This window comes from Pteropus medius, unplaced genomic scaffold, assembly GCF_902729225.1.
Source record: "Pteropus medius unplaced genomic scaffold, Ma_sr-lr_union100, whole genome shotgun sequence".
NCBI lineage: Eukaryota > Metazoa > Chordata > Mammalia > Chiroptera > Pteropodidae > Pteropus > Pteropus medius.
In genome coordinates, this window is record NW_024352947.1 from 1 (window position 1) to 10032 (window position 10032).

The following is a 10032-nucleotide window of genomic DNA, read 5'->3' on the forward strand; positions in this document are numbered from 1 at the left end:
CGACCCCACGGTGAGGTCCTCCCCACAGTCACAGGCCTGTCACTGCGGCAGAGGTGAGTGCAGTAAAAGCAGAGGCGGGCAGGGCTGGCACCGGACTCGCGGGGACAGACGGGACGCGCTGGGCCTGCCCCTCCCCCAGGACACAGACGCCGGATGGAACAGCAGGACCCCTCCCCCCTGAGGCGCTTTCTGAGGGGCTCGTGTACCATGCGAGCGCCCAGATCCCCCTGCCTCGGGGCCGAGACGGGAGGAAACACCCAAATAGCACAGCCCGTGGTTCTGCCACGCTGCCTGCCCTGCGCTCTCTGCGGAGAACATTCCGGTTCTAAGGGCTCCGCCTGCCATCTCCGGGGGGGGGAACCGGACCTGCAGCCACACCCCCAGCGCAGCGGGTCCGCTCTGCCCTCGGTGGCAGCTGGCCCTGGTCCCCCACGCCAGCCGTGCTCACAGCTCCGGCCCGCACGCTCAGACCTGATGCCAGTCGAGAGGCCCCGCGCTGCCACGGAGCCCCGACTCCTGCCCAGCGATGCGGCTTCTCCCCTCCCGCACTTCCCCCCGCACCCCCCCCCGCTCCCTCCTCCCTCCCTCGCCCCTTCCCCTGCTTCTGTACGACTCAGAGCCTCCCCAGTTCCCAGAACAAAGAGAAAACGCGTGCTCGCCAGGGGAGGGTCTGGTCCCTCCGCCTCCTCACCCGGCGCCCCTCCCTGCCGCGCAGCCTCCTTTGGGGCTTGGGACCCCACCTGCCGCCCCACCTGCCGCCCCACCTGGCTGCGCAGGAGCTGGCCCCGCCCACTTCGCCTGCGGACCCGGCAAAGCCCCCACCCCCAGCTTGTCCTGCTGTCCCAGGCTGAGTCTCAAGCGTGCAGGCTGACCTTGACCTGTGCTGTTATTCGAGTATCATCTGTCTGCCCCGCGCACTGCTTCCCCGAGGGCCGACACCCCGACTTCCCCGGCCCCTGTCTCATCGCCCGGCGCGGGCCTGACACAGCCCGGCGCTGAGGAAACCAGCGAAGCCCTGATGACGGGCGCGTGGGCCGCAGGGCGCGGCGGGCGAAGCGAGCTCAACAATCACGGCCCGACGATGGGCATCGGGCCGCCCCGCCCCCCCCCGCCCCGGAGGGGACGGCTCGTCTGCGGCCTCGGATGACCCGGGAATGCGGGGCAGGACACCTCCCTGGCGCTGCTCTCCTGCGGCCGGAGCAAATCTGTTGGCCTCGCCGGCCTTCAATGCCCTTTGGAAAAAATACAGCCGGCCAGTGGGGGCTGGGCCTGGGGTGCGAGGCCGAGGGCGCCCCCAGCGGCGAGGGCGGGGCTGGGGTGTGGGCGGCCGGCCTCTGCCCGGTGACCAGCGTCCTCCCGCGGCCCTGGGGACGCCCCACAAGCACAGAGCTGCTGCGGCCGGGCGGGCGGCAGCGTGGAGTGGGAGGCGGGGGCACCTCCTGCGGGGCGGGCACCGAGCACCGGCCCTGCTCCCCGCAGGCCCCCGCCCCAGTCACGGGGAGAGCGGGTTTCGAGAACCTTCCAGAGCCGGGGTGGCCTTTGCAGAGGCCACTGAAGAAGTGGATGCACAGTCGCCACATCGCACACATCCTGGGGTCAGAGGGAAACCACGCTTCAGCAGCAGAACCAGCCCGGAGCGGGGTCTCCCCCAGCCCCGGAGATTGTCTCCCCTGCGGTCCGCCAGGCTCAGGCCGCCTCCGGAGCTCAGGGCAGAAACGGAAGGTGCCACCTGGGCTCCTGCTGGGCACAGCCATCCTCTGACCAAGCCCCACTCCAGGCTGCTCCTCCTGTCTCGGTGGCCCAGGGTTGTGTCCGAGACGTGCCGGCCCTCCTCCCTGCCACTGAGAAGCCCCTCAGGGCTGCCCGTCTAGTGGACCCTTCTCTTTCCGCTTGTTTATTTTTTTATTCCTCACTTTAATATTTTAATGTTAACATAATACATATTTCTTGGGGGCAGAGAGCTGAAATGTTGAAGTATGGAAAAGGCAGGAAAGAACCCCCCCCCCCCCCACCTCCGCAGAGGGGGGGCCTGGAGAATCTCAACCTGGAGAATCTCAACCTGCTTCTTTTGTTCCTTTCGTCCTTCATTGTCCCCCACGGTGCAGCTGGTCCCAGGCGCCACAAAGGGGACCGGGGATGATGGGGTGGAGCGAGGACCCGCGACCCCTGAGGCCGCCCCAGTGACGGCGACGGGGTTTAGGAAGCAAAGGGCAATCCCGACACCTCCGAGGACCTTGGCCGTCATCTTTGAACCTTTCACAAGCTTCCTTTCGCTCACCCATCACTCCCGAAACTGTTCAATATCAGGAAAAGCCACTAAGAAACTGACGAGGGCCACTAGGGGCTCGGGGCTCCCTAGCCCGGTGAGGGCCCTCGAGTGCCCGCCCTCGGCGACGCCCCGCGCTCCTGCTCCACATCCAGCCACGGCCTGTTCTGCAGAGCAGCCCCGCCCGTGGCTGACGAGGGTGCAGGCCGATTTGCACCCTCGGTCCCCAGGGCCGGTGCTCGGTGCCCGCCCTGCAGGCCGACTTGGAACCCTGGGTCCCCACTGTGCTCTCAGCCTGACGACGGTGCCCGCAAAGCCAGCTTTTCTCTGCTTCTTTCTGAGGCCCACAGTGGAGGCTCAGATGGTCGGCTTGAGGTCACTCCTCAGGAGGACCGTGACGGATCAACAGTGCTGAAGCGGATGTGCCACCAAAGGACAGGGCAGGGCAGAAAGGAAATGAAGGACAGGCTGGCCACTCGCGTGCCCACACAGCAGTGTTGGTGCATGGCACGAGCCATCCCCACCTCCAGTCCTCAGGGGCCCAGCAGTGCCATGCATGTCCCCAAGGCCACGGGTGGAGCAGGCCCCAGAGGAGCCAGTATCCACACCCGCCCAGCCTCGTCAGAGAACAATGCTGTGCCGGACAGAAGCGGCCTCAGCCGGACAGGCATTGCAGGCTCGCTGCCCACGGCGCCCATGGTTCCCGGTGGGCGGCCTGCCTGCCTCTCAGCCGGCAGCTCCTGCGAGCTCTGCGGTCACCAGGGTGAAGGGACGAGGGCCCAGAGGCGCTGGGGATTGTGACAGCAGACTCCGAAGGACGGGGCCACACCTGGCCTTCTCAGCATCCCTTGCACATAGTAGGTGGGCGATAAAAGACTTCATTAACCTCCTGTGTGTTCTGCCAGACCTGGGGTGTCAGGCGAGGGGACAGAGGCAGCTGGGAGGGACCCTGGCCTTGAAACCTGCAGTCGACAGCCGAGGCAAAGGTCTTAGATGAGAGGGTGCAGAGGCACGGGCACAGCCTCCAACAGAACATTCTTGGTCCCTTGGCGGTCACGTCGCTTCTGGTCCAGGATTAAGAAAGTCTATTAGTCACGTCCCAGAGGGCCGCCTGCAAAGCAAGTTCCGGAAAAAAAATGTTTGAAAGCACTTTGAGATGATAGGAAAATGGAGCTGGTTACGTGCAAAACAACGAATTTAACCAAGACAACATGGCACCACAGCAGCGCCTCTCAGGCCTAAAGCAGGCGACGCAGTTTACTGAACGCCCGTAACAGGGGAGCAGGAGAAAGAACAGTGCACAAATGCAGATGTTTGCTCGTTTTCAGAGAAGTGTCAGAAAAGGGAGGGCGATTTTTATGTCAGCGCATTTCCAGCAAAACCACACAATTCGTATTTTCGCATGTTTTTAATAAAAGGATAATATCGAAGGCGATGCTCGGGGAAATGCTGGCAGGTAGCACTGAAAACTGTCCGTCCTTGAATGTCATCAGTCGCTTCAAGGTCGCAGGAAGCTGGGTGGGTACCCCCTTGCGTGCCTTACTTAAATCCTAATTAAGCGATGCGGCGTCTGCGTTAAGATGTGTTTAACACGACAGTTAGCTAACTCGTGTGATTCCCACATCTTTCCAGGCTGCTGGATGCGTGCATCACTCAGGCCTTGTGTTCACGGGTTGTGTGTGCTCAGATGTGGCCGTGCGTGTTTGTTAGTAGCGACAGAAGCTAGATTCCTCTGAGAGACTAGAACTTAGCCCATCTCTAGCTTTTATCCGCCCTGGGTGAGACAGCGAGACACGGTGTTCGATGGAGGTGGCATCATATATTTGTTCTGCAGAGATCTTAAATTCCGAGATTTTGGGTCTCTTGCTGTCTGGACTTGGCGGTTTTCCTATCTTGGCAGCCTCAAAGATCTCGGCTTTTCAGTGGGCGCGAAGGGAGGGAACAAGCTTATGGCCATGTGGCATGCCACGTCTGTGTGCCATTATTTCCACAGGAGCTCAATACCTTCTTTGAGTCAGGATCTATTTAGGGATCTCTGCTCTAGGTGATCTTGACTAGGAAACATTAGGCTATATCAAAAAATAAATCTGTGCTGTCCCATGGAAAGCCAGATTGTTAAAGTTGTCTGTACCCGGGATGGTTCCATAGCGTAGCGGTTAGCACGTCTGCTTTACACGCACAAGGTCGCGGGTTCGTGCCCCAGTGGAGCCAGGGTCCATACCCGGGGTGCACACCCCACCCTCAGAGATCCGGTTGAGACAGTAAAATTAGGGGTGTCGAGATGGAAGTTGGGGAAATTAAAACATATTTTGTGCCTATGAAACAGCTGGGGGGTGGCTCTGCCCTCGGCTCCTCTTTGTCCCGTGCCCTCGCTTTCCAACTCGCTGCCCGCACCCGCTGTCCCTCTGCGCTCCCGGGGCGCTTCCTCGCCGTCTTCCCACCTATGGGCGCCGGCCTTCCCCCGCCCCCGCCCGCCCGGCACCGGAGGCGGCGCTTCTCTGCGCTCCACCACCGGGCACGGAGCACGGGACTTCCCAATGGGAAGAGACGTGGCTGCCGCCACTTGCAGATGATAACTGGTCCCTTAAACGCAGGTCACAGCCCCTCGGTTAGACCTCACGGGCCTCGGCGGGGAGCCTGGCTCTGAGCAGAGCCTGCGGTGGGTGCTCGGGCAGGAGCTCCGGGAGGCTCGGGCCAGCCCGGTGGTCAGCACCACGGTCAGCGCCCCCGCCCGCTCCCCACCCGAGCGCCGAGCGCGGCGACAAGGACACTCGGCACACGGCCTGCCAGTGTTTGGGACCGGACGTGATCGGGGACCCGAGAGCACGCGAGGACTGAACTAAGTTCTCGTAAGGAGTGAAAGCGACGTCAGAAGACGGGTCCCTCTTGGCCCCCTGTCCCCCGCCGCCCCCGTCCCCACAAATAAACGCAACGAACGACTTTACGCAGCATGACAGAATTTAATGCTTCAAGTTTTTCCTCTCCTTCCACAGGGCTGTGTTTGGAAAATAGCAAAATGAGGTAAATAAGTTAATGTATGTACAGGTCATAAACACTGTGTCGCTCTGCGGCGCAGCAGCGGAAGTTGTCAGCGAGCCCTTGGCTGCGCCGTGGCGCGGGCAGATGTGTCGTCCTGGGGAGAATCCGCGCTGCGGGGCGCGGGGTCTAGAAGCATTTGCGGTGCACGATGGACGGGCCCGCCTCGTCGTACTCCTGCTTGGTGATCCACATCTGCTGGAAGGTGGACAGCGAGGCCAGGATGGAGCCGCCGATCCACACCGAGTACTTGCGCTCCGGCGGGGCGATGATCTGCAAGACAGCGCGTCAGGGGGCGGCCGCCGGGAGGGGCGGGGCGGGGCGGGGCGGGGCAGGGGGGCAGGGACGGGGCGGGGCAGGGGCGGGGCGCCGCCCACCTTGATCTTCATGGTGCTTGGGGCCAGCGCGGTGATCTCCTTTTGCATGCGGTCGGCGATCCCCGGGTACATGGTGGTGCCGCCCGACATGACGTTGTTGGCGTACAGGTCCTTCCTGATGTCGATGTCGCACTTCATGATGCTGTTGTAGGTGGTCTCATGGATGCCCGCCGACTCCATGCCTGCGGGCGCGGGGGAGCGTGAGCAGGCGCCGGCCTGCGGATACGGGCCAGAGCGGCGGGGGCGGGCGGGGCGGGCGGAAACGGGCGGGCGGACGGCGGGGACGCGGGGGGCGGGGACGGAGGGCGGGGGGCCGGGGGCGCTCACCGATGAACGAGGGTTGGAAGAGCGTCTCCGGGCACCGGAAGCGCTCGTTGCCGATGGTGATGACCTGCCCGTCCGGCAGCTCATAGCTCTTCTCCAGGGAGGAGGACGAGGCGGCCGTGGCCATCTCGTTCTCGAAGTCCAGGGCCACGTAGCACAGCTTCTCCTTGATGTCGCGCACGATCTCGCGCTCAGCTGCGGGCGACACGGGCGGGAGAGGAGCCCTGAGCGCGGGGTCGCGGAGTCCCCACGCGCCCGCCCGCCCGCCCGCCCAGGGTGCCGCGGCCGCGCACCTGTGGTCACGAAGGAGTAGCCACGCTCAGTGAGGATCTTCATCAGATAGTCAGTGAGGTCGCGGCCCGCCAGGTCCAGGCGCATGATGGCGTGCGGCAGGGCGTAGCCCTCATAAATGGGCACGTTGTGGGTGACACCGTCTCCGGAGTCCAGCACGATGCCTGCGCGGGGAAAGGGCAGGGACGCCGGGGGACTGAGTGCCTCGCCGCCTCCAGACCGCTGCGGGCGCAGCAGGCCGGCCCTGGGGCGGAGCGCGCGCGGCGCGCGCACTTACCGGTGGTCCTGCCGGAGGCGTAGAGGGACAGCACGGCCTGGATGGCCACGTACATGGCGGGCACGTTGAAGGTCTCAAACATGATCTGGGTCATCTTCTCGCGGTTGGCCTTGGGGTTGAGGGGCGCCTCGGTGAGCAGGGTGGGGTGCTCCTCGGGGGCCACGCGGAGCTCGTTGTAGAAAGTGTGGTGCCAGATCTTCTCCATGTCGTCCCAGTTGGTGATGATGCCGTGCTCGATGGGGTACTTCAGGGTTAAGATGCCTCTCTTGCTCTGAGCCTCGTCGCCCACGTAGGAGTCCTTCTGCCCCATGCCCACCATGACGCCCTGCGGAGGAGACAGCGCGCACCGCGCACTCGTCACCGCGGCTCAGGGAGGCGCAGCGCTGGGCCACGCGGGGTCCCCGGCCCGCACCCTCGGCGCAGGCGCAGTCTGACCTGGTGGCGAGGGCGGCCCACGATGGACGGGAACACGGCCCTGGGGGCGTCGTCGCCGGCAAAGCCGGCTTTCACCAGGCCGGAGCCATTGTCGCACACGAGGGCGGTGGTCTCGTCTTCGTCGCACATGGTGTTTGGTTTCTGCAAGGACAGGAAGGCCACGGAGACGAACGGCGGGCCGTGAGTGGAGAACGCCCCTCCGACCCAAGCGCCCTCCGTCCCCAGGACCTAGGACAGCCGTCTCCCGAGCCTGGCGTCAGGGCAGGGAGCGCCAAGGCGACCGGCCGCTAGCTGTGCTTCTGGGCGCAGGGCTGCGCCACGCCTGGGAGAGTGGCACGGGGTCGTGGAGACCCCACTGAGAGCTTCTCCATCCCGGGAACCCAGAGCACAGTGCCCCAGACACCACTGCGCCTTTGCTTCAGGCCACCTGCCGCGGAGCCAGGGCCAGCGCTCACTCTCTGCGCACCTCGGTGGCCTCCCCTGGGAGAAGGCCCGCTGTACGGCTCGCGGGGCCGGCTGAGGGTGGAAGAGGCCGTGGGAGAAGCTGTGGCGCGCCCCGAGGGAGGAGTGGCTTCTTCGGTAGCCACGAGATTCCAGACTCGCCGCAGAGGCCCCCTCCCCGGGATGGTGAGCCGGGAGTAGTAGTGGCCCTTGCTGTCCCTTGGCTCTGGCGCTCGGGCGAAAGGGAGTTGCCCGGGGACGGACTAAAACAAAACCTTTCGAGCACCGGGCCGTGTACTAAGTGCCAAGTGGCGCAGCACGCCAGGGGACAAATGGAGAGACGTTTCCAAAGGCAAATTGTCTCTTGTCCCCTCTTTAAGGCGTCTGTGGCTCTGGGAACCCGGGGCGCAGACCTGGGTCTGGTTAAGTGAATTCGTTGGGCCCTGTCTCCCTGTCCCTTCCCCAAGCTCGCCCTACCTGGGCGGGCGGCTACACCTGCTGCTCTCCGTCTAGGGCCCCGGTCGCGGCGGGAGGGAAGCGAGGATTCTTTCCGCGCTGTCCACTGCGGTGGCCGCCGGTCCCTCCGTTCAAGTTTTATATAGCCCGCCGGTGCCCCACCCCCCCAGCGCCGCCCGCAGGAATGTCGCTCCCCTTCTCGAGCCATATTTGGATGTTGGGCACTAGAGACCCCTCCCCCGGCCAATTCGAGGCCTGGGCCCCCGCCCGGGTCCCCTATGCTGACCAAAGAAGGAGCGGCCTGGCCCGGGCTCAGGTAACGCGGGCCGGGCCGTATATGGCGTGTCTCCCCTGCAGGTCGGCCCCTCCCGACCCGGCTCTGCTGCCCGCCGGAGGGGCGGGGTGAGGCGAGGGTCACCGCTTGCGCCCGCGGCCGCGCCTGTGCGCCTGCGCCCCGGGAGCTGCACCTGTCGGCCCCGCGCGCACTAAGCGCTGCGGCCGCGCCTCCCACGTCTCAGCCCTGCTCTGGGTCCTTGGCCCAGACCCCAAACCTTTGCGTGCACCTGCGGGAGGAGGAGGCCACGTCCTAGCGGGCCCAGACCGGTGGAGAGGCAGTCGCGCCCGGCATCCCAGGCAGGGGAGGAAAGCGACCTTCCCCCTCCCCACCCCTGAGCTCCCCGAGTTCAGAGGGCTGACCCAAGCCGGCCCCCACCCCCACCGCAGCGGGGCGGCGGCAGCTGTCCTGGGGCCGACAACTGGCAGCGGGCGGGGAGGGGGCTCGGGGCTCCCGGGGACAGACTGGGCAGTGGCTTTGACAGCGCAGGGCACAAAGCCAGGGCACTCGAACTGTCCGCCTGGGTGACACGCCGCGTGCTCGGGGTCGTGAAGCAGTGAATTTTACGGGGCATTCTCTTGCCGCCCAGGTCACCGTGGCCCGAGCTGAGCGCCCTACCCCCACGTCCCCATGGGGCTGAAAGGTGAGGTTCACAAGCCACGACCTGGAGAGGAGGTGCTTAAACAGGACAGGGACACTGCACCCTGGGATGGGCAGCAGTTTTCCCTCCGCAAAGGCGGGACAAACTCATCTTTATATTTAGAGGCTGATGCCCGGCCAAGGCCAGGCTGCTTTCGCCCAGCGGTAGAGTCACCATCTCCCAGCCCCACGGAGCGCTTCTATTTATACCACCGGGGGATGTGCCTGACAGTTTCTAGAAGCATTTGGATCTACTTACGGTAAGGTGCGGTGGGAGTCATAGGTCACCCAGCTGGTGCCCGTGTCCCATTTTCCCCCAGTACAAGAGCAGTGCAACCTTGCTGCAGGCTTTTGTGATGGGCTCAGTGACATGCTTCAGGGTACATTGTGATGTGGTGCAGGTCAGAACGGGGTCCTTCCTTTTTCTGATGTGCCTAAGTGTCCCTAATGGCTGCAATTCCCATGTGGGGGTGGAACTCAGCAGGGGGCAGGTGGGTCCCCAAGGCTCACGGAGGCACGTGCAGCCCTCCCCCAGTAGCAGGTCACAGTGGCGCTTCCTACACGCGGCCTGAGTCCACGAGAAAACCGGGAGCGTGGTCACCGTAGGGAGCACAAGGGGTCCGTTAAAAGCCACCAGCCTCTTTTATATGTAGCTTTTTCTTTTTTCCTTCCCTTTAATCCACCCCCGCCCCTTCCACTCCTGACCCATGGATGTTGCCGTCTCCCCTCAACTACTGGATCTCTGAAGGCGGGGCGTCTCCTCCCACGCGCTCACGGCGCACACCCGGGGCCTGGCGCGCCCGGGGTATGGTCCGTGGCTCCACCTGGAGCTTGAACCCAGGACCTTCTGCGTGTAAAGCGGACATGCTGACCACTACGCTATGTAGCTTCGTCAGTTTTGGTGACAGACAGAACTACATCTGTGATACCTGAGTCCTGTGTCAGTGGGGAGTGGAGACACTAGAAAAAACACAGGCTGGCAAACGCACTAGCTGCTCCGTAGAGGGGGACAGCTCGAATTCTGGCCTTGGAGGTGGAGGGAAACGTGCTGTCAAACACTAAATGTCTGATAGTCCGTTGACATTTCAAGGGGAGCGGGGTAAACGTTTCCGGAACCCTTGCTCAGTGCAAAAAGCGAGGCTCTCTGAGCTCAGTC

General features: G+C 64.0%; 1 protein-coding gene across 2 annotated transcripts; it reads right to left on the reverse strand.

The window, feature by feature from the left end:
* Nucleotides 1–5206: 5206 nt before the first annotated feature.
* ACTA1 (actin alpha 1, skeletal muscle) lies at nt 5207–8018 on the reverse strand. Of its 2 annotated transcripts, none has more exons than XM_039850417.1 (7): nt 7925–8018; nt 7007–7147; nt 6572–6896; nt 6297–6458; nt 6007–6198; nt 5680–5861; nt 5207–5575 (listed from the first exon to the last, which is right to left on the reverse strand). In XM_039850417.1, the coding sequence occupies exons 2-7, from the start codon at nt 7133–7135 to the stop codon at nt 5432–5434; spliced, it is 1134 nt and encodes a 377-aa protein (XP_039706351.1). In that variant the 5' UTR covers nt 7136–7147; nt 7925–8018; the 3' UTR covers nt 5207–5431. The 2 variants fall into 2 exon arrangements, with proteins under 2 accessions (XP_039706351.1, XP_039706352.1); XM_039850418.1 differs by having other exon boundaries at nt 7943–7995.
* Between the last annotated feature and the right edge of the window lie 2014 nt (nt 8019–10032).